Here is a 23,654-nt window from a genome sequence, read left to right on the forward strand (position 1 = left end):
TGATGATAGTTTGACGCAACAGAACATGCATATCAGGATTGCAAGTAAGTTGTTATATCTTTTGAAAGTTCTAGTTTCTTTACTTTGCATGTTGTAGCATATTTCAAACGTTAGTGAAACATATGACGTTCTGTGCAGAATCATATTTTAGGTCTATTGAACTTACATTCATTTTACCAGAATGACAAATTCAGGCCCCTTTCAATAAGTGTAGGGCAGTGAAACTAGTAATGAGAAGAATTTCTATTCTAAGTAATTAACAAAATCTCAGACATTCAACGTGTACAAGTGTAAGAATAGAAAACGCTAAAATTCAAAGACGATTTACAAATAATCAAATAAAAATAGGCCTCACATGGTTAATGTACAGTACAAATGCGTTAATGGTCTGTTCGGCTTCGATACTTTTTGTAGATCTTAAGGTGACGTTGTGGATGTGACATGAGCTATAATGTATATAAAACGCCAGTGGATTATTAAGTCACGTTAATCGGTCTGTCAACGGTTTACCACTGTTCACCATTAGCAGTTACTGCTGCTGAGAATGTTGTGGTTTAAAGTTGTAATTGCCTGACGAACCTAACCCTCTGTGTAATGGTGTAAAACATGATGTGAAACCACCCAAGAAAAAAATACATCCAGCAAAAATAAAGGCTTCATCGTATCTACCATATATGTCTGATATTAAGCCTAAATAAAAAGAAACACGTGTTATCTTTTAAAAAGATGGCCGACGCAGTAAGAATATGTTCCTTTCACCCATAGTTTTCTTCTGTTCATTAGAAAATGATTTAACATGAGATTCGATTTCATTTTTTTATAGATTTTCGAAGTTACCAGTATTTGACCAATCGGTAGACTTGCGTTTTCATAGGAAAGCGTATTTAAGGTCAAAGGGTGAAAAGCCAAACTTTAAAATTTGATAAATATCTTTATTTTTATTTTAAGGAGAAATATAAAAGTAATACACCGATTAATAGTTTGAACAGAGACTTCTTACCCAACCAGTACAATAGTCAATGTTACAAATATTTTGTTTTCGAATTCAAAGTTTTGTGTTTAAATAGTGTTCTAGGGTTTTTTCAATTGAACCTGGTTCTGTTCTGTTACTTTGGCTTATCTAGGTTTTGAATTTTGAATGTTATTCAAACTGATATCTAACCATATGACAAAATATGATAGTAACACATATTCTACTTACCTACGATAGGTGGTCCGACAAGACTACATATGCCATGAAACAATAATACCATACCAAAGGCAACGCTTAAATTGTCTTCCCCTTTAAAAGCATTAAAAATTAATGTATTGCACCATGTGTCTGTCTTGGAAAACTATACCACATCTTAGCTTTTATTTATCTGTCGTATACTAGTGTAACCTGATAAGACAATACACAATTCGACAGTGTTTATTTTTTACTAAATGCGTCTGAAAATATTTAAAGCACGTTTTCTGTTTCTGTTTATTGTTTAATGTTTGTGTCTTTGTATAATGTTATCCTCACAGTGGTTCCCTCTTAATATGCGCAAGAAATTGTTGATGACTTTTGAAAGTTAATAGTACATTGGTTTCTGAGGTTGAAATTTACCACTTTTGGCTTATCGACTTTATTGTTATTTTTCTTTTAAGATGATCCCCTTATCAAAACCTTTCTTTTCAGAACAAATGTTTGTAATTTTCCCATTTAGTTTTGTGTAAAATATCTCATTATGCCAACCGTAGAATGTTTTGGCAACCTAGTTCCGACCTATTGCATGGTTTTAAGGAATGCCAATTAGCATAAACAAGAAATCGACATAGGAATAGAAATTTCTAGAAAAAACGTATGACTCCATACATAGAAGAAACAGTGATGTTGCTACAAAAGTATTGTGTAGACAATTAAAAAAAAAAGTCGATTGTTAAAATATAATTAAATAAAACTCTTCTATTTATGAAGATATATGGTCTGTTTGATGTGTCGGTCATGTTAAAAGCAGATTTCTGTGTGACCGAAGTGTGTTCCTTATGTCAAGCTCTCTGTTTCATTTCGTAATCAAAATAAATACATTTTTCGATTGAACTTTTTAACATCAAAAAGAGATATTACCTATCAAATCGGCCGTAAGAAGTGTTTGGAGAAAAGCAAAAGTACCTGAAAAAGATATATCCCAAAACATAAAGAAGGTAAAGATAGTTTACATAGGTTTTATGAATAACAAATATATGGAAATGCCCATCTAACTTAAATATTGTAATTTGTGGTGTTATGTGTACATGTTACAAGGCATTACATATCACTTGCAGCTTCCGAAGTAAATACATAAAGGCGTTGCGCACGTTATTGTCGAAACAGTATCAAGGTTTTAGTCAATGGAACATCTTTTTATTAAATAAGTTTCATGTACTCTTTTATCCCATAAAAATTGTTTCGCTCGATCATCGCAACGTCTAGTTATAGTAGTTAAAATAAGAATGTGGCTCACCTGGGATCACTTTTGGAATGTTTGAACAGAAAATTATCAAACACCCATTTTGTGCCATTGTTGGTTCTCTAACGTTTAGTTTGTTTTAAAGTCAAAATACCGTATGGTGTTTCTAGAAAAGAAGAGGACGTTTACTCTACCGATGCACCTGTGCCATGCTCCCAGTTTTTAGTGGAGTCCGAGTTGCTCATTTACTTTTTTTTACTTCGTATGTACTATTTTGGTTATTTTATGTTCTTTGTGTTGTGTATCAGTTTTCCATGTCAGGTCTGGTCCCTGGATTACATTCGTTTGATTTCCGAAAAAAATCTTGATTCCTTTTATTACTCTTTTAGACAAACCACAACAATACGCTTAAATTATCACCCCGTGAAAATTACACGTTAGCACAAATAATATGTTCATCGTGAGTCAGTAAGTTTCAATCAAAATTTTGATAAATAGACACAAAATTGCGACTTTTTCGGCCTAAACATGAAACGTTGGACATAACGTTAATTTATGCCATTATAGAATTAAGATCTTGTAAGAAATTGTAATATTTTGGACTTACATTCATGTTTTTTTATCTTGCGTTAGTTTGATAGGCTTTTAATCATTACTAACGAGTTATTTTTGTAGCTAATTGGTTGCACAAGGGTCAGTAATTAACAAGATCTACAAGAAGTACTAATGGCCAAACATTGAAATTGCATGAAAGTCAAACACGGCACAGAACAGTTATTCCATGTGCAAAAGAATGAAGACTCAGTGTTTCCGTGGTTTTGAAAACTGTGATACTTGAAAGTTTGTAACAGATACAAGAACTTTCTAAACAAGATGACACGTTAAAAATTCATGATGAAATTCAAATACATGGTTTAAAAGAGAGCCAAAAATTTGTAAGCAGACAAATAGTTATTAACTCGATGAGCAATTAGTAGTTTTAATGCGTTATTATATATATGTATGACGGATAAATATCTGCCATTGTATTTATTTGGAAGGGTACTGGAAAAGTAGGATCTGTATAAATTATACGTCAAAGGGGAAATCTTACCAGTAAATATACCTAAAACTGCACCATATGACATGTACCATACTAACTGCTGGTCAACTAATACCACAAGTACTGAAGAGCATCCCCCAATCATCAGAATAACACCATTTAAAATAAATCGATTTACGCAGCGAAAATCAGCTATAAAGCCAATCATTATTCGACCAATGATTCCTACAAAACGTTACAAAAAAATAAATAAAACCCATCATTAATTGCAGTCAGATTAGATTAGGGTTCTGAAAAAAGATAATATAACAATCTATGCGATAATCGGGATTGGTCAAAGATAATTGCTTGTGATTATCGAGATGGTTGTAAACATCACTCGTGGTTCACCAGATAATCTTAAAGCATTTAAAAGAAACACCGTCAACGACGTCATATATATGTAGATACTCTGATACACGAATGACTCAAAACAGTTCTGTCGGAAGTGACATCCTTCAGAATGGCGTATGCAGTTAGGAATTTTTTTTTTACTTTGAACGCACACATAGCGTGTGGTATGGGAAGTTTCGCAAACTGCATGTTACATATTATACCAGCGATATAATAATAAGAAAGCCTTGCATAACCAACAGTCAAATGTTACTTGAGTACAATAGCCTGAGTACAATATGTCAAAGAGACAACAAACTAAACGGATGAAGAATGTCAGATTGTAGTTAATGAGATTATTTCAAATATTATACCAGATCTACGCTAAAGTAAAAAAAACACGTGATTTCTGATATTTCAGATTGTAATTTACTTTAATCTCAGTTTCCGCTATATAGATGACGTATTATCTTTAAACAATCCTAATTTCGGGGATTTGATACATCGCATCTACCCCAAAGAACTTGAGATAAATGATAATACAGACACTGTGAAGTCAGCCTCATATCTTGACCTACACTTACCAATCGATGGTAAAGGAAAACTATTGACCAAACTTTACGACAAACGTGATGACTTTTCATTCAGAATTGTCAACTTTCCTTTCATCTGTGGCAACATCTCTTCAGCACCTGTGTATGGAATGTTCATATCACAACTCATACGTTATACCAGAGCTTGCCGAAACTTTTCGTATCGCGCTAGAATTCAAACAAATAGGCTTCTGGAACAGGGTTATGTTGGTACAAGATTGAAGTCACCATTACTGAAGTTTTATGGTCGTCATCATGACATCGTGGATCGTTATGGTGTATCTGCACCATGAAAACTGATTTATTCAACGGGTCATAGTTTTCCTTTCCTCGTTTGTCTACCCCGGGCTTGACTATGAGCAACTCGGCGGGTGTTTCCAGAAAAGCAGAGGACGCTTACCCTATCGGTGCACCTGGTCCATGCTCCCAGTTTTAGTGAAGTCCGAATTGCTCATTTGCTTTTGTTACTTTGTATGTATGATTTTAGTTATTTTATGTTCTTTGTTGTGTATGTCTGTTTTCCATGTCTGGTCTTTGTCCCTGGATTACATTCTTTTCATTGCCGCTATAACCTTGGTTCCCTTGATTACTATCTTACATTACATGTGATATTTCAGATTGAAATTTACATAACCTGTGTTTTTTTCATATTGTAATTTACATTACCTGCCGGTTTTATCAGCTTGTCATTTACATGACCTGTGATTTTCCAGATTGTTAATTCATTATCTTTTTTTCATTGATTGATTTTTTACATTACCTCTGATTTTCTAGATTGTTATTTACATAACCTGTACTTTTCCAGCTAAATTACCTGTGATTTTCCATATTTCAATTTATATGATATGTGCTTTTCCAGATTGTAAATTACATTTCTTGTGATTTTCCAGATAGTGAGCTATATTACCTGTGAATTTCCAAATCGTCTGTAATATTTCAGGTTGGATGATATATTAACTGTGATTTTACAGGTTGTAATTTACAAAGCCTATGATTTGCCATTTTGTCATTTAAATGACCTGTGATTTCCATAATTTTTACATTACCAGTGATTTTGTATATTGTTATTTACATTATCTGTGATTTTTCAGGTTGTTATTTACATTACCTGTGATTTTCAAGACTGTTATTTTCATTACATGTGATTTTCCAGGTTGTTATTTACATAACCAGTGATTTTGCATGTCGTAACCTACATTTTCTATACTTACCAAGATTGTTTTTTTACATTACCTGTTATTTTTCAGATTGTAATTTACATAACCTTTGATTTTGCATGTTGTATTTTACATTACCTGTTATTTTCCAGGTTGTAATTTAAATTACCTGTGATTTTCCAGGTTGTTATCCACATTACCTGTGATTTTCCAGATTGTAATTTAAATTACCTATAATTTTCCAGATTGTTAATCACATTACTAGTGATTTTCCGGATTGTTACATTATCTGTGATTTTATAGGTTGTAATTTACATTACCTGTAATTTTCCAGGTTGTTATCCACATTACCTGTGATTTTCCAGATTGTTACATTACCTGTGATTTCCCAGATTGTAATTTACATTACCTGTGATTCACCAAATTGTTTTTACATTACCTGTATTTTTTTTTTGTTGTGATTTTCCAGACTGTTTGTTTTTTTTACATTATCTATGATGAGAAAGTTTTTTTTATATTTTACTGCTGATCATTTGTGAGAAGTTTTGAACATTGCCTGTAATTCCTGATAGAGTAATATACTAATTAGAAACACTGCATAAAAAAATGAATTTTCAAATTTTCAATTTTTCATGATATGAATGATGTTTTTTTTTACATTACCTGTTATTCCAGAGATAGTCATTACTAAAGCTGATTCTTCAATGCTAAATCCTTTTTTCTTGATGAAATCCGGAAACATCACATATGGAATGAAGTAGACAAGCGCCACCAACCCACCGGATGTCGTAAACAAAATAAAACCATTGGTGCAGAAAATATGCTTTAAAATAGTGCCAAGTTGCTTGCGTTGTACATCTGATGCAATTTTAAAAATGTAATAATTAAATTTTTATTGCCCCATCACAGCATACCAAAGCGTCCAAATGAAGACTTTTTTTCAAAGGCGTAATCAAAAGACATAAAAAAAACAGAGACAAGCACAATATAGATACCGGAATACAGAATAATTTATTTTCGGAATTTAAAGATGTAAAACATCACATGAAGAAAAGAATGGTTGCTGTTGTTTGATGTGTTGACATGATCTTATATAAGTGTATTGCTTCTTCCTTGTGTTGTGTATGATGTTTAATTACTTACCTTTTGTACTATATTGATCTTCTATTGACTTCACATTTAACAGCAAACCGGCTACAACTCCCTGCAACATTATTCCAGATAAGATCAGAAATGTCCCTCGCCAATCATACAGCTCCAGACAAATTGTTGTGAACAGCGGCATTACTAGTGTTCCAACACTTCCACCAATACTGACAACAGCTACAGCTAAGGAACGTCGTTTATCGAAAGCTATAGTAACGATTACATCTGACGCTAAATACAAAATTCCCATTCCAATGCCTTGATTAAGGAAAGAAAACTGCTCGTTAACATGAACTCGTTTTTCATTAGAACAGATTTGTTCACAGTGGTGTAGTTCAATGGAATCCTTACATCATTTGAGCAACCCAGTGGGTATTCCTAAAAAGCAGAGGACGCTTATCCTAGCGGTCCATACTCCCATTTTTAGTGGAGCTTGATTGATTCATTTATTCTTAGGTTTCTTCGTGTATTGTTTAATGTGTGTTATCTCTGGTGTTTTGTCTTTTCCCTTGGTCTAGTCTTTGAGCCTGGATTACAAATATCTTGTTTCATCGCTCTCATCATGATCTAATAACTTTTACTTTAGTTAACTTTAGTTAAATTGTTGTACTTTCCTGCTTTGTATTGTCAGTGTTAATAATAGCACTGCACTCTAATGTCATTATTATTACACTGTAAATAACAGCAATGTAATGTCATTCTAAATGATAGCAACGCTATCTCAATGTAAATAACAGCAATGTAATGCCACTCTAAATGATAACACTGTTATCCCAATGAAAATAATAGTAATGTATTGTCACTCTTAATGATAGAACTGTTATCTCACTGTAAAAAACAGCACTTTAATGTCATTCTAAATGTTATCTTACTGTAAATAACAGCAATGTGATGTCACTCTTAATGGCGGCATTGTTATCTCACTGTAAATAACAGCAATGTGATGTCACTGAATACAGTTAATACGTAAAATATTGAATTTATAATCATCCTAAATTGTTGGTAGTGTAGCTTTTAGGGATTAAAAAGCAATATTCAGAAAAATAATAAAATATAAAAACACTAGAAAAATATAATGGGAAAAGATAATTATGGAATATTCTTAGGTACATGTCCATCTAAGAATCAGGATAAGTCCATATTTTTGTCATCTTTCTAAATAGTGTAAAATGTACCCAGAATGTCCTCATTAGTAATTTAAGAACTGAAAGAAGCAAAGAAAAAGCCTGGCAATGTGAAGAAAAATGACTGGGTGTAGTGAACAAAGATGGTGGAAATGTTTTTTTCAACAGAATTTATTTTTGATTAATTGCTTTGACTTATTACATTGCTATCCCATCTTGAGATACAAACAAACTATAATTGGTACTTTTATCATAAATATAACTCTTTAAAAGATTTAAATTGATGCTGAAGTTAAGAAACACTTTTGAATGATCCTTAAGCGAGCCGTTGAAGAATGCCTGGTGAAAAGGTAATATTTATATTTAAAAGATTCGTTGTTTATTTTTTATTTTTATTATTTTTTTTTTTTTGGCTTTTTTTGGCTTTTTTTCTAATAATTGGCACGAATTATTAATATCTTGAAGTATGAAATAACATAGAAATAATCGTTTGTTGATATCATTTCTTTTAACTTGTATTTGTGGTAAGGTGGTATTTTTCGTATGTATGTATAGTTATAGGTTTACTTGTGCATTTTCATTGTGTTAATTATTTTATATTTCAGTACAGATTATATTTGTATTGTAGTGTCCTATTCAAGGTATATTTGTATTTGGAGTATATTCAGGTATTTCAGGTATTTCAGGTTCACTCAGGTGTAAAATTGGTCAGGTGTTTTAGGTATTGAATTTTACTGGTTTGAGTTCAGATTGAAATTATTCGGTGAGAATCTTGTCAGAGGGAATTCAATAGTCGAGCTGATCAGATGTGCTAATGTTACAGAGAGAATTGTAGAATTTTGCATACTCATTCAATATTTATTCCCAGGTTAGTTTTTCATTCTCTTTACTAATTATTCTAATTGTCTAGCTCTAAAATTCACGATTTAGCGTAAGTATAGGAATGAGGGGCTTTGAGCAGATGTGCGATTGAAGTGAGTAACTGAGGAGCGCTAGTTGGTAAAAATCCCAACGTGATTTCGTCACCTAACAGCTGATGTCATACCTGTGTACACTTGTATTGTAATATTGCGTATATTTCCGTTTGACGTCACTATTCTGAGAGCTCTCAATACTTCCAGTGTCAACAAAGATTCATTTATAGATAGTTATGTTCCACAGGATTTAATTCCGCTGATTTAAAGGTAATTTTTTTTATGTTGTTTGTTTAATGCAGTTGTAATTGTACAGTACTGTTATTTGTGGAATTTCCGAAAAATTGACTTAATTTTGGAAAGCAAGTGATTGATTATATTGGACAATTTTGACATTGTGTCTTGAGAAATACTTTGAAACAAAAAAAAATGATAAAAAGTTTTTTATATATATACTAAATTTTGAAATTTATAACTGTCTGTCAGTGGAATTTCTGAGAGATATGATAGTCATTGTCACTATGAAGAGTTATTGTTGAACTTGAATGCTAATTTAGACCTCATTGCTGACTTATCCCCCCATTTTTGTTTTTGAGCGTTGCCACTGAGGTCAAGGTCAACCGAAAATACTAGATATTGACACTTGTTTGTACTTATTGGCAACGAAATATATGTATAGTTTTACATAATTCAAATTTTATTTTGTGTGTTTTAGTTTATTTATACATACACGCATACACTTAGGCATATTTTTGTAAAAAGCTATACATTTGTGCCTTTGTTGGACTTAGTTTATTTTTGACATGATGATTTGACACACTGATACACCATAGATTGATTGATTGTTTGTAACTTAGCAAAGTCAGTTTACAGTTAAACATTGCTTACTTGGTGTATAGTATACATACACACGCATAGTCCTTACCATTTTTTTCTTCGGTAGCTTTAGTACTTGTATGTGTTAGTTGTATGTATATAAGTGTACTGTTTGACTTGTCACTTCTGTATTTGTCTTTGTTTACATCTGTGTACTTATATGTATATATGTGTGTACTTAGTATGATTTAATATACAGAGCTGCATTTTATAAGGTTCCATACATTTAGGGTCACTAAAATTATCTAGTGTCTGACGTTGATACATAAGCTTTATAGTAAAAGCTAGGTTTAATGTATAGTTGTGACGATGTGATAGTTGTGCACTTAATGTGACAATTTCTGAACATTAACATCCTGCACTAACATCCTTTACCATCATACCCTGTCACAAATACCTCAGTATAACACTTATTAAGTTGTTTCATTAGTCTTTGGTATTTGACAAGGGAAATCTTATACGAATTACAGGACTTGTTAAGTTTTAGGTAAGTTCTGTTGATCAGTTAGTTTGGTATTGTGCTGGGTCAAGTCAGTTGGTGTTTAGGTATAATTGTTGAAACCTGATCTACTCTTGGTGAGTTTTGTCTTTGATATTTTTGATACAATATACCTAGTATTAGTGTTTTCCAAATGCATTTATATTATTTATTGTTTTAGATGGGTCAGTAGACGTATAAGCTTTGCTACCCATATCCAAGTTTAGGTTCGTTTCCAGTGGGTGAGTTATTGTACATTTCATTTATTAAATTTGATTGATAATATTGTCATGAAATAATTTGTCTCACTTGTATTTTTCAGTTTATTGTGAAGTAATTAAGTAGTTAAATTGAAGTAAGTGGGTATTCTTTAAGTAAATAATTAAGTATTTAGGTAGATTAGTAGGTATTGGTGAGTATTATTTGTGTTCAGCAGAGACTTATACATTCCCGCCATGGCTGACACTGATGCCGAGGAACCAAAAGTATCCTTAGAAGATTTTGCCTTACTCCAGCTTCTGAAGAAAGAGATGAGAGATTTACCTAAAGGTGATACCCCAGAGGCTTTAAAGGACTGGATGAAGAGTTATTTAGCAACAAGCGGAGAGGTAAAACCAAAGACTGAAGTTGAGTCTGACACTAACACTGAAGAACGAAAGCAGAAGACCCATGTTAAGTTTAGAGAAACATCCAGAATTTCTAATTTCTCTGGTAGTAACAACAAAGGAGAGACGAGTTATGCGGTACGAGGATACTGGACTTATGGCAGATAAGTTATACGACCATGAAAACATGAACTACGCCATCAGGAGATAATTGAAAGGAGACGCAGGAGTCATAGCGATGCAGCTTGGTCCAAATGCTTCCGTTCCAGATATTATTCACAGGTAAGACAGCATTTATGGAGATGTTGAAAAGAAAGAAGTTTTGCTTGCACAGTTCTACCGTGCCAGACAAGCTGAGGATGAGTCAGTTACTAGGTGGAGTTGCAGACTCAAAGCCATCATGGGTCGAGAAGGGAATAGTTAATAAGAAAGACAGAAACACAATGCTACACTCTATGTTATGGACTGGTTTGAAGACAGAGCTGAAGGACATCTCAGGACACAAGTTCGATTCTATAAAAGACACTACTAGAATGGACAGATGGGAAACTCAATTCAGCAGAAGGGGTAGAGGGAGGTTATAGACCGAACAGGAGGAGACAACAAGATGAGCATCAGAGACAAAGATATCAGGATCAGCCACAACAAGATCAAGCATTACAAGATCATACCAAGAGCAGACCAAGAACCCAAGAATCCAAGTGCTTTAGATGTGGAAAATATGGTCATATTAAGAAGGGTTGCACTGCTATTCTAGACAAGGATCAACAATATTTAAACGAGAGAGAAGAAGTCTATGGAGCAGAAACCACAGTACAAGGTCCTTCATCAATTCCACCAAGTTTGTTTGGACATCCAACAGAGACTGAGGTTGTACTCAGTGATTTGAATGTAAAGAGTCTACTAGACACTGGTTCAACAGTTTCAACTTTAAGCCGTACTTATTATAGGAACAATTTAGAAGCCATACCATTGCAAAAACTTACAACTCTACTAGACATTGAATGTGCAGATGGACAGCAACTTCCGTATGAGGGCTATATTGAAGCTGGGTTACAGTCGCCACAACGGAAGGAGATCCATCCATGTATTCTTTTAATTGTTCCCGATAGCAATTACAGTAGTCATATTCCAATGTTAATCGGAACCAACATCCTTCACCACATTATGGGAACACTTCAACAACAGCATGGAGAAAAGTACTTACATAGATCCGATCTTACATCACCATGGTATTTGATTTTTTGAGCTATTACACTCAGAGAGAAAGAACTTGCACGACACCATTATACCTTAGCTGTCATCATGAATGCTGTAAATCGACCAGTTACCATTGGACCTAACACAACCATAAAGATTCCAGGATACGTAGATAGAGATATACCATACATTACCACTCCAGCCATGTTGGTCTCATCCAAACACCAGCCAAATTACAAAGATCTAGATATTGAACCAAGCCTGATCGAATACAGATATAAGGACACAGGAACAGTAAATGTGCATATTGCAAATGTGACAACAAGAACCATCATTATAAATCCGAAAGCAGTCTTGTGCGAGATCCAACCAGTCACAATTGAATCTCAACATCAGGAATCCGCACCAGTCATACCATCCACTACATCAGTTTTGGACAAGATAGAGATCAACAAAAGCGACTTAACACCAGAGCACCTTGAGAGGGGCATGCAGTTGATCAAATCGTATGAGAGTATTTTTTCCAAAGACAACATCACATTGGTAACATCGAAGTGAAGCATAGGACAGACTTATTGGATGACAAGCCTTTCAAGCAATGTTTTTGGCGAGTTCCACCAGCCATGTACGATGAAGTCAAACAACACCTTAAACAGTTGCTATCAGCCAACACTATCAGACCGTCTCATAGTCCTTGGGCATCTCCAGTGGTGTTAGTCAGGAAGAAAGATGGCAAACTACGACTTTGTGTGGATTACAGATTGCTAAACAAGAATACCAAGAAGGATAGTTATGCTCTACCAAGAATTGAAGAACTGCTGGAATCTCTGGCAGGAAGTACCTTTTCCTCAACCATAGACATGAAGAGCGGCTATCATCAGCTTGAGATCTTAGAAGACCATAAAGAGAGAACTGCATTCACAGTTGGTCCGTTGGGTTTCTATGAATTCAACAGAATGCCGTTTGGTTTGACAAATTCCCCAGCTACTTACCAGCGTATGATGGAGGGCTGCTTGTCTGATTTACATCTCAAGATTTGCTGAATCTTCATAGACGATGTCATCGTATTTGGCAGAACATATCAGGAACATCTGGACAATCTTCACAAGGTTTTTACAAGGATCAAACAGCATGGAATGAAGTTAGCACATGACAAGTGTTCTTTCTTTAAGAGGAACGTTAAGTATGTGTGTCATGTTGTGTATGAAGGTGGAGTGGATATTGATCCTGAAAAGACAGATAAAGCAGTGAACTGGCCAAGGCCAACCAGCCCTGAAGATGTTCGCCGATTTCTAGGATTTGTGGGCTACTACAGGCGGTTCATCCGTAACTTCAGCAAAATCTGTAAGCCATTAATCGACCTGATGCCAGCACCTGTATCCAAGAAATCGAAGAAACATCAGCAGAAACCATGGCAATGGGGACCAGAGCAAGATCATGCCTTCCAACACTTGAAGGATGTTCTTTTGTCCGCACCCATTCTTTGATATGCCAGCAGTAACTTTCCCTATGAAGTACATACAGATGCCTCAGGAGTCGGTTTGGCAGCTGTATTGTACCAGGAACAGGAGAAGATAAAGAGAGTCATCAGTTATGCCAGTAGGAGTCTTTCTAAATCTTAGAAGCGATACCCTTAACACAAGTTGGAATTCCTGGCCTTGAAGTGGGCGGTGTGTGATAAGTTTAAGGAATACTTGTATGGGAGCGACTTCAAAGTACTCAACAACCCCATGACGTATGTACTTACTACAGCCAAACTAGACGCGGCAGGACACAGATGGCTTGGGGTACTCGCTGCTTTCAACTTTGACATTGTGTACCGTCCTGGTAGAAAGAACGGAGACGCAGATGGACTTAGCCGTTTGTCACAGTCAGAGGACATCGACTTAGCTAGTATTGAGACAGAGACCATCTCCATGGAGTCAGTGCAAGCTGTCTGTAACTCAATTCTACCAAAGTCACTTGTTGAGAGCCTTACTGTCAACCCTGATGTCGTTGAAGATGACAATGATGATGAATATCCAGATATCATCATTGACTGGAAGAAGGCACAAGCCATGGATCCAGTTATACAGCCATTCGTACAACATGTCAGAGATGGGAAGAAACCTACAACAGCTGAAGTTGGACCAACTCCATTATTGAAGCAATGCCATCATCTGATTCTGGAAGATGGTGTATTGTACCGACAGGTAATTATCAACGATGACCGCAAGACACAGCCGGTTTTGCCTTCCGCACATGTAGTCACTGTTCTCCAGTCACTTCATAATGACATGGGCCATCTAGGTAAAGATAGGACCCTATCTTTACTCAAAGACAGATTCTACTGGACAAGGATGGATAGTGCAGTTGACAACTGGATACGTCAGTGTGGAAGATGTATCAAGCGGAAAACACCAAGAGACAGTCAGAGAGCACCTTTAGTCAGCGTCTAATCCAGTTTCCCACTTGAACTTGACTGTATTGATTTCTTGGAGTTGGAGCGCTCCAAGGGTGGATATGAGCACGTCCTCATTATCACGGACCACTTTACCAGATATGCTCAAGCGATTCCAACTAAGAATGAAACAGCAAGAACCACTGCAAAGGCACTCTTCGACCAATTCAAAGTCCATTACGGCATTCCGAGGAAACTTCATCCTGATCAAGGATGGAACTTTTGAGAGCGAAGTCATTCAGGAACTACCTGTTTTACTTGGAATGAAGAAGTCGAGAACAACACCATACCATCCTATGGGCAATGGAATGCCGGAGAGATTCAACAGGACCTTGATGAATATGCTTGGTACCCTTGAGCCGCATCAGAAGTCGAACTGGAAGGAATGCACTGCACCCATGGTCAAGGCCTATATACTGTACTCATCATGAGTCCACAGGAGCTGCACCATATTTTGTTATATTCGTACGATATCCTCGACTTCCACTGGATCTTGCTTTGGCCTACACAAGGACAAGAAGATGCCGATGACAAAGTATGTACAGGATCTACGTGACAGATTAGCCCATGCTTATCAGCTAGCAGCGGAGTCATCCAGAAATGCACAGGCAACCCAGAAAGAAGGATATGGCATCTGCATTAGAGGTGCCACGCCCAAGAACTAGATTAAAGTCAACAGAAGACGAATCAGTTGATGAAACTGAATCAACAGTAACCGAGGAGTCCGATGTTGGGTCCGTGTGGACATTAGACAGCGAATCAACTCTTGCTGAGACACCTGCTGTTTAACATGGATGTACCGGTTGGCAATGCCAGCTCAATTGGGGACGCCCAATCTGAGGAGTCACATTGAAGCGCTTCCGATGATATTGAGGATATCACTGATGGTCACTCCGTCCATAATGATATGTCTCGGGAGTCAGAACAGACATCACCCATGCATGTCAAACGGTCTGGTGGGATGCGAAGACAACCAGCCTGGCTTCGATCTGGACAGTTTGAAACCAGCATGGCAGCCGTACCGTCTAGTTTACCTGAGTGGCGACAGAAAGCTGAATATCTGACAACTTTAGCACAGACACCTTTGTTTAGAGAGACTGGCTTAACCAGAGAAGCAGCTCTTTCTGTACTAGACATCATCCATCCACACTAGCTGTAATGACGGGACGTCATTTTTGCAGCTGGGGGATTGTGTGGTAAGGTGGTATTTTTGGTATGTATGTATATTTATAGGTTTATTTGTGCATTTTTATTGTGTTAATTATTTTATATTTCAGTACAGATTATATTTGTATTGTAGTGTCCTATTCAAGGTATATTTGTATTTGGAGTAGATTCAGGTAGTTCAGGTATTTCAGGTTCACTCAGGTGTGAAATTGGTCAGGTGTTTTAGGTATTGAATTTTACTGGTTTGAGTTCATATTGAAATTATTCGGCGGGAATCTTGTCAGAGGGAATTCAATAGTCGAGCTGATCAGATGTGCTAATGTTACAGAGAGAATTGTAGAATTTTGCATACTCATTCAATATTTATTCCCAGGTTAGTTTTTCATTCTCTTTACTAATTATTCTAATTGTCTAGCTCTAAAATTCACGATTTAGCATAAGTATAGGAATGAGTGGCTTTGAGCAGATGTGCGATTGAAGTGAGTAACTGACGAGCGCTAGTTGGTAAAAAGATTTTTAACGCAATTTATTTTAAAGAAAAAGCAATTGCGGTTTAAAAGTTAAAATATCTAAATCCTGATTCACTAATATGTGCGAATGTACATTGTTCATTTGTAAAGTGTTAAATATCTAAACTCTATTTATTTATAAATATGATGCGTTTTGTTTTACTCCAGCACTATTTCTGATAAAGGTATTTATGATTCGTATATTGTACGGTAGGTATGACTGTTTGATACCTGTTTATTCCAGACGTACAAAAAGCCTTTGTACAAACTTACAAGGTATACTTTAATTGCTAAGTTATTTTAACAGAATGATTGTGTTTCATATTTTCTATATTTTGAACTGCGTAGTTATATAAGCAATTCGTATAATGTGAATTCTAGAACAGTGCATAATTGATTTAGTAGTTTATCTGTATTTTTGAGAATCAGTGTACAGTTAGCAAAATGTACTATATTCATTTTACAATGTAGATACATGCACTACTTACATGACGCAAATAGTTATTTTTTTTAAAATGCAGTGCCCAGTTGTTCTAAGAGAACTCTGCTATGCGCTTTAAGGTGTGAGTACTTTTATGTGTTATTATTTATTATGGTGTACACTTTCCATATATGTAGCTTATTGTCATTATTATATTACAGGGTGTTTTTCTTTCCTGTATTTCCGAAGTTGACGGAAAGTGCTCGAATCAATAAATGTAGTTATACATGTAGTGAGCAGTTGATTTTGTTTGGCCTAGTGCCCCAACCCTACTACATATTGTTTAATGAATTTAAGCGATAAATAATATCACTATTAACCGTTTTACTTTTGTTATTCGACACGTGGTGTAACGACTGTTATAATGCATTTAAAACTACTTCTAGCAGTACCGGAAAATTAGAAGTACATCTAATCAAGTCTGCCTCGAACGATCATTGATACGAATTAAATCAAACCATCTCGTTTTACAATTTGCAATCATTATCTAAATTTGTTATTAGATCTCAGTAGTGGGCCGAACTCATATTTGTGTCAACATTTTTTCCTGCACTTGTATTCTTTTCAGAAAATACATATATATGAGAATATGTCAGATGTGAAATTTAAGATTAATCATTATAACATTTTTTTTCGAACGCACTTCTAACATTGACAGTTTGAAAGCTCTGTGGAGGTGTCCTTATATAATGAAAGTGTTTCTTTTCACTTGTGTATGTATTGAGTCGTTTTAAAAGAACTTCCATCATTTCTTTGTTGCTATATAATTGAGTATTCTTATGACTTACCAGTGATTACTCCATAAGTAAGGTACAGAAAGTATATTGATGGTACAAACATACTAGTTGCCATGCCAACTGATGCCACTACGGACCCAAGCAATGCCACTTTTTTGAAGCCATAATATCTAATCAGAACTCCTCCAATCGAACCTATGATAGAAAAGATATGCAAAAAGTATTTTTTTAAGAATAACTTAAAATCAATCATAATTTTTCAGAATAAACTAATATTTAATATCCGTATTTTTTTCCTGCCTTTCTTTATACGTGTCCAATGACTTTCGAGGGTTACTTCTCGCTTTCTCTAGATCCACATTTTCCACGATTTCATTTGCGCTGACCAATGTCAAAACACGTAAAAATGACGGTCCCGCTAATAGAAAAAAACATATAATATATATTCCAGACTGGCTTTAATAAACACAGCAGATAAACACATGCACACGTTTATAACAAAGATTAACATTCGTCATTTTACGCAACTGGAAACTAAAGTCAAAACGTCGGAACTTATAAGACGGAAAGAAAAGGAGGCAAAACAAAATTGAAAGAAAATTCAGACATCATACCTTATGGTTGACTATAAAATTAAAATGGATGAATCACTTACCAGATCCGAGAAAAAGAGCTGAGTTCAGTGATGCGATCCAGCTTGTTTTTGTATTTCCGGAATCAAAGACTTCCAAGAGTGCACTATAAAGTATACCAAAAGACTGAGATACTCCTAATCCTATGAAATGTAGAATAAAACTTCCAATCAGGAGTAGCAATGACGACACCTTTGATTTCATTATACAAAATAGACTTATAATTAAAATATGTAAAATTTTGGAGCAACTGTGATAGCGCTATTTGTCCCATTTACCAGGTATTTGTTTTCAAAGTATTGATTGCGTCAGTGAAAATTGAACTCATGTACTGTGTTAATTAACATCGATTTACAAATTTCAGTCACGAATATTAAATTCGATACCTCCAAAATCAATCCCAACCTACTTTTTGGGGTCACTTTATGGTATAACTTCACATTGATCCGTTTTAATATAAAAAACATACTTGTTTCCCATTTTGGCCTTTTAACTTATTTGGCTCAAGTCACAACCCCTACAGGAAATCAATCCCAGTGTCCCTTTTGTGGTATGGCACCTTGTCCGGACATACTAAAAGTGTTTGTTGTAGGCCCCTCATTGGTCCCACAAAAGATTCAAGTCTTTAACTCCCAAATTCTTTCCAGGCCTTTCTTTGGTAGAAGGGCACCTTGCAATAGAGATCCATCCTTTAGTCAAGTAATTGTCTGTAAATGAGGAAAATGCTTATTTCCGGTCCATAATTTCTATAATGTTCTAGTCTTGACCCTTCAAATTAAAGCCAGTCGGGCCATTGTGGAACAATATCATAGAAAATATTCCTGTGCTTTTACTGTAGTTTTATCGTTAATTTCTATGAAATGGTTCTTTTTGGGTCATAATTCTTAAATGGTTGGGGCCATAACTTCCAAAATGAATAGCAATCTTTCTTTTGTGGATTGGAGCATTAGTGTAATTTTTTTTATAAAGATCGACAAACTAATATTCTGGTTATTGCAAGAAGTGTCTAACATGAAAACCGACGAGGTGAGCGACAGCGCCATGTACCATAATACGACCGCAATTTTAAAAGCAGAATACTGCTGAAGTCTTACAGCGAGTACAATAATAAACCCCATGCAAGAGAGAGTTGATCTTCATTAGTTGACTGGCAATTACCCGATGAACAGTCTAAGATAGAAAACATTCTATTATTCCGTAGGTATTTGAAATCAATTGAAAATGTTCCCTTCGTTCACATCAAATAATTGCAACGATCATAAGTGAAACTTTAACCACGCCGCATTTTTGGCCAGTCCCAATTCAGGAATTTCTGTTTACTTTTATGTTTTTTTAGTCTATAGGAGCAATTATTTGGCTATACCTGTGTAAAATGCTGTTTGAGGACAGCCGTCCGATGGTGTGAGGGTTTCCTCGTCGTTCATTAAGACCAATAGGTGGCCTTGAGATGATCACTCTACACGTCGACGTACTCCCAAATAGTTAGACTGGGGAAACGCTCTCGGATCCACGTGGGGTCTGGGAGTAGGCCAGAGCGTCAACAGAGCAGCCCAGCCGCTAGTAGGACATACCCTGACTGAGTTCTGTGGTGAGGTATCCCGAAGACTGGGCTTCGCTACCTCGAACTACTAACACAATGCCCGCAAGGGGCGGTCGTGCGAGATCCGCAAGGATAGTCAAGACCGTATAAACCACCAGTCGGCCTTGAGATGATAATTTACATCCCGGTGGGGTTGTTTTTTCCACACTCACCATATCCATTCTCTTTATACTTTCTCGCGAAAGTCTTGGATTTTCTCCAATATGAATGAATATTCATTTAAACGAACTTCTATTGTCTTATCATAAGGACAACCAGAGTGATTAGTTTGGGAAATCTTATTTATTCAATAAATGAAAAAGACCAAGTTCGTAATGTACACCGCATGGTAAATAGCTTCAAGGCGATCGGCTTTTTTTTTTTATCACTTACGACCTTGATGAGACACTGGTTTCTTAGCCCCAATTCCTAAACCCTACAAGTGACAACCCCCTTAATCAATCACAACCCCCTCTTGTTGTATAGAACCCTGTGGTACAATTTCAGAGATCCATCCACTAAGTCAAGACTGGATAATATGAAAATGTTTGTTTCTGGCCATAAATTCTTAAACGAATCAAGCGAAAATTCCTAAATCAACCAAGGCCTTCCCTTTTTATGGTATAATTTCATAAACGCCCATACACTTACATACTCAAATTATTGTCTGGAAATCAAGTTGTCCACAGACTCTATGATAGATACCATTACCTTTATCCCCAACTTTGTGCATATAAATAGTGCTTCTAGAGTGCACGTGACCTTGAATTTTGACCTATTACCTCAAAATTTATTAGGTATCTTCCTTACCCCTAAGTGGTAACTTAGTATAAGTTTAAGAAAAACAAGAGGCTCTCCGAAAGCATGAATCACTCACCTGGCAAACCATGCCCTATTAACTAAATAAGTAAAGGTATCATGTTTTGTTGCGATGTTTGACAAAAAAATGCTGAAAACAGAGCTCATATTGATGAATGCAGTAAGTTTAACTGAGTACTTAAGGCAATTTGGGCAGGGGTCCCCCTATGCTCTCTTATTCCACTAGGTCTAAGTGGGTACTAGCCCAGTTCACATTTGCTGAAAAAGAAAATAAAATGCAGTTAAAAATACTGTTGAATTTAGCAAAACTCAGATGGAAAAAACATGACGGTCCTTACTAATAATAGAACATAGGGATCAATATGATTTTTTCTATTTGTTCCTCAATTATAGAAGAATGATGAAGATGATTGATTGATTGATTGTTGGGGTTTAACGTCCGAGCAGCAATATTTCAGCTATATTCAGACGATGAACATGAAATGGATGATGAAATGAACATGAAATGATGATGAAATGAAAAATGGGATGGGACACAAGGATAATAGGGTCGACAAATTTTGATTGCCACTAGAAAAAGGGGGATGGGTAGGGTCGGGCAATTTAGCCTCCTGTGGCAGAGCGCAAAGGTTCCTACACCTATCGAATACCACAGCAGGGTTCTTTAACGTGCGAGGAACGTGGCGTTTTTCCCAAAACGGTGCACCACTATGGTTTTCAGTCAGGTTTTCCGAACTATAGCCTGACAACCCCAGCATGTAACACGCCAGGGGTACCCCATTCTATCACCTGGGGCACACATCCCAGTTGCTCTGTTGGCAGAGCGCCTAGCCCCTGGCTAGGTTCCTGAGCACTATTTAGTCGCCTTTTATGACAAGCTTAGCGCTGCTGCAGGCCTATTCTTTTGACACCCGGACCTGCACGGGGCTGATGAGGATGAAAGCTACTCACAAGATAAAAATGATACTCTGAGTTGACTGACAGTATTGAATATTTTTGTAGGCGGCCATCTTGCTACCATTTTCACCAGTTGCTCGGATTCCAGTGATTTTTGGTTTCGTTATGAATTTTTGTGTTCTAACTTAAATGGTGATTATGTAAGTTTCTTCTGGGACTTTTTTTCCATGCTAATTTTTTATATTTGCTTTGAATTCAAATTTAGTTCGTATAATATAGTAAACATGACCCGAGTTGAATGGCGATGACGAAAATGTTGTGTAGCCATGGTTCTAAAACAGTATTTTGACCCCATGTTCTATTTTAAGTTAAAACTGTCATGTTTATTTCGTGGATCAAAACGCCAAACGGTGATTTTGTGCAGGAAACCCTAAGAAATAATCACACCAACTTTCATTGAATTCTGTACATTAGTTTTTGAGGTTTTTTAAAGGTAAAAACATCAAAAACAACAGAAAACGTCCAAAAAGGGCAATAACTCCAACTTAAGTCAACAAACTTTCACAAAAAATTGTCCCGAGATAAATCTTGTCATGCTGAACACTTAAACCCCACCAAATTTTGGTAAAACAGCAGTTTTTGGAGACATATTTCCGTCTGACTCCTATGTTCTATTTTAGTAACAGCAGCCATGGTTTTCCACGGATCAAAAATCCAAACGAAGGTTTTGTGCAGGATAACCTAAGTAACAATCACACCAACTTTCATTGAATTTTGTACAGCAGTTTTGATATTTTTGAAATTAATAACATTAAAAACAGCAAAAAATGTCAAAAAGGACAACAATTCCAACAATGGTCAACAGATTTTCACTAGAATTTGACCTGAGATAGATCTCATCATGATGAACATTTTTACTTTTGTGTAAGAATTTGGTTAAACCTAATGATTGAGGAGATATATGTGAACCAAAGTGCTGTCAGCACTAGAATTTTTTTTATTCCTGTAAAAATTGTAGCATGAACAAAATTTCGAAGATAACAAAATTTAAAATAAAATTGTGATAATACATTTGCATTTTTATAATTAATATCAAGGTCTGTTTTTCCATAATCTGTATAAACTTAATGTCAATCCACACTTCTGATACAACTTTTTTTTTTCTAAATTTTTAAAACTGTCAAAAAGTTAATTTGCATTAACATTAAAAAACTATAGTGACAAGTTTTATACTCCAATAAAACAAATTTCAGCTTAACAAAATTTCCTTGATGAACATAAGATTTCCAAAAACTTGACACTTTTATCAATTTGAATTTTTTGACCAATTTTACTTGGTTAAAATCACTGCTGTTCATCCCCAGTTTATGAATAGTAAACTATTAATAACAGGGTGGAGAATTTGACTGATAAGTGTGTTAAATGCTAAATGCTAAGTTGATATGAAGACCAGATCTCAATTCTTTAAGCAGAAATAATAGAATATCATAAATCTAAATAATTGCAAGAAACATATTTACTGGTTATAAAAAGGTATTGAATGATATAAACGGATTTAAATCTGGACTATATTTTTGTGTAGTGTTCAGAAATAGTAAGGAAGTTCCAGTGATCAAAAACCCAAACAGTCATTTTGTGCAGGATATCCTATGGCACAATCATGCTATGTTTCCTCCAAATCCACTTAGTAGTTTCAGAGGAGATGATTAAAAAATTGTTAACGATGGATGCCAAGTGATGGCAATAGCTTACATGGCCTATGACCAATTGAACTAAAATAAAAACCTCTTGAAGAGCCGGAATCGTCCACCAGGCAAACCATATCTTATTACTAAGTAAAGGTATCATGCTTTGTTACTATATTAGACAACAAAAAAACGGCATACATTGATGAATGCTGCAAGTTCAATAGAGTACCTAAGGCACTGTAAAATGTTGGAAATGCCTTCTAAGTGTTTATACCTCCGAAAAAAATTTAAGCAGGGGTCCCCCTATGCTCCGTTATTCCACCACATCTGAAGGGGCATTAGCCCAGTACACATTTGCTGAAAAAGAACATAAAATGTTAAACCATGACTATCCAAAATTTTCTTCATCAGGAGACCATGTTTACTAAATAAACCAATTAACATTGAAATCAAACCAAGAATAAAAATTAGCGGGAAATGGCCGTCCAGAACGATCTTCGTTATCACCATTCAACTTATAGTCTCCTAAAGATTGAATCTGAACAACTGGTGAAAATTGACGTAAAATGATTTCAATACTGCCAGTCAACTCAGAATATCATGTTTATCTTTTGGGTAGCTTTCATTTACATCATTCTTATATGGTTGAGGATAAAATAGGGAGAAAAGCATTTTGACCATTATATTTTTAGTAAGGATGGCCATTTTTTTGACTGATGAAAAATTTCAAATGATCAGTTTGTGGAGGAAACCCTAAAAAACAAAAAAATAATGCCAACTTTTT

General features: G+C 35.5%; 1 protein-coding gene and 1 long non-coding RNA gene across 3 annotated transcripts; one reads left to right on the top strand and one right to left on the bottom strand.

The window, feature by feature from the left end:
* Nucleotides 1-235: 235 nt before the first annotated feature.
* Nucleotides 236-18,162, bottom strand: LOC148613084 (monocarboxylate transporter 4-like). 2 transcript variants are annotated; one of them, XM_088595118.1, is made up of 8 exons: nucleotides 17,911-18,162; nucleotides 17,307-17,450; nucleotides 6,722-6,982; nucleotides 6,242-6,436; nucleotides 3,508-3,681; nucleotides 2,093-2,137; nucleotides 1,202-1,282; nucleotides 236-690 (listed from the first exon to the last, which is right to left on the bottom strand). In XM_088595118.1, the coding sequence occupies exons 1-8, from the start codon at nucleotides 18,089-18,091 to the stop codon at nucleotides 530-532; spliced, it is 1,242 nt and encodes a 413-aa protein (XP_088451244.1). In that variant the 5' UTR covers nucleotides 18,092-18,162; the 3' UTR covers nucleotides 236-529. The 2 variants fall into 2 exon arrangements, with proteins under 2 accessions (XP_088451244.1, XP_088451245.1); XM_088595119.1 differs by lacking the exon at nucleotides 236-690 and having other exon boundaries at nucleotides 1,244-1,381.
* Nucleotides 15,734-16,750, top strand: LOC148613085 (uncharacterized). The gene is made up of 3 exons (XR_015924559.1): nucleotides 15,734-15,901; nucleotides 16,252-16,313; nucleotides 16,680-16,750. It is a non-coding gene; the product is annotated as an uncharacterized LOC148613085 (long non-coding RNA).
* Nucleotides 18,163-23,654: the final 5,492 nt, after the last annotated feature.

The sequence above is a fragment of the Perna viridis genome, chromosome 7 (assembly GCF_037379345.1).
Source record: "Perna viridis isolate PV_CMFRI_1.1 ecotype Kerala chromosome 7, ASM3737934v1, whole genome shotgun sequence".
Lineage (NCBI taxonomy): Eukaryota > Metazoa > Mollusca > Bivalvia > Mytilida > Mytilidae > Perna > Perna viridis.

Coding starts and splice junctions, on each gene's coding strand:
- LOC148613084 (XM_088595118.1), bottom strand. CDS start 18,091: ATGAAATCAAAGGTGTCGTCATTGCTACTCCTGATTGGAAGTTTTATT. Junction 17,451..17,910: donor AGCTCTTTTTCTCGGATCTG/GTAAGTGATTCA, acceptor TTTCTATCATAG/GTTCGATTGGAGGAGTTCTG. Junction 6,437..6,721: donor AGATCAATATAGTACAAAAG/GTAAGTAATTAA, acceptor AAATTGCATCAG/ATGTACAACGCAAGCAACTT.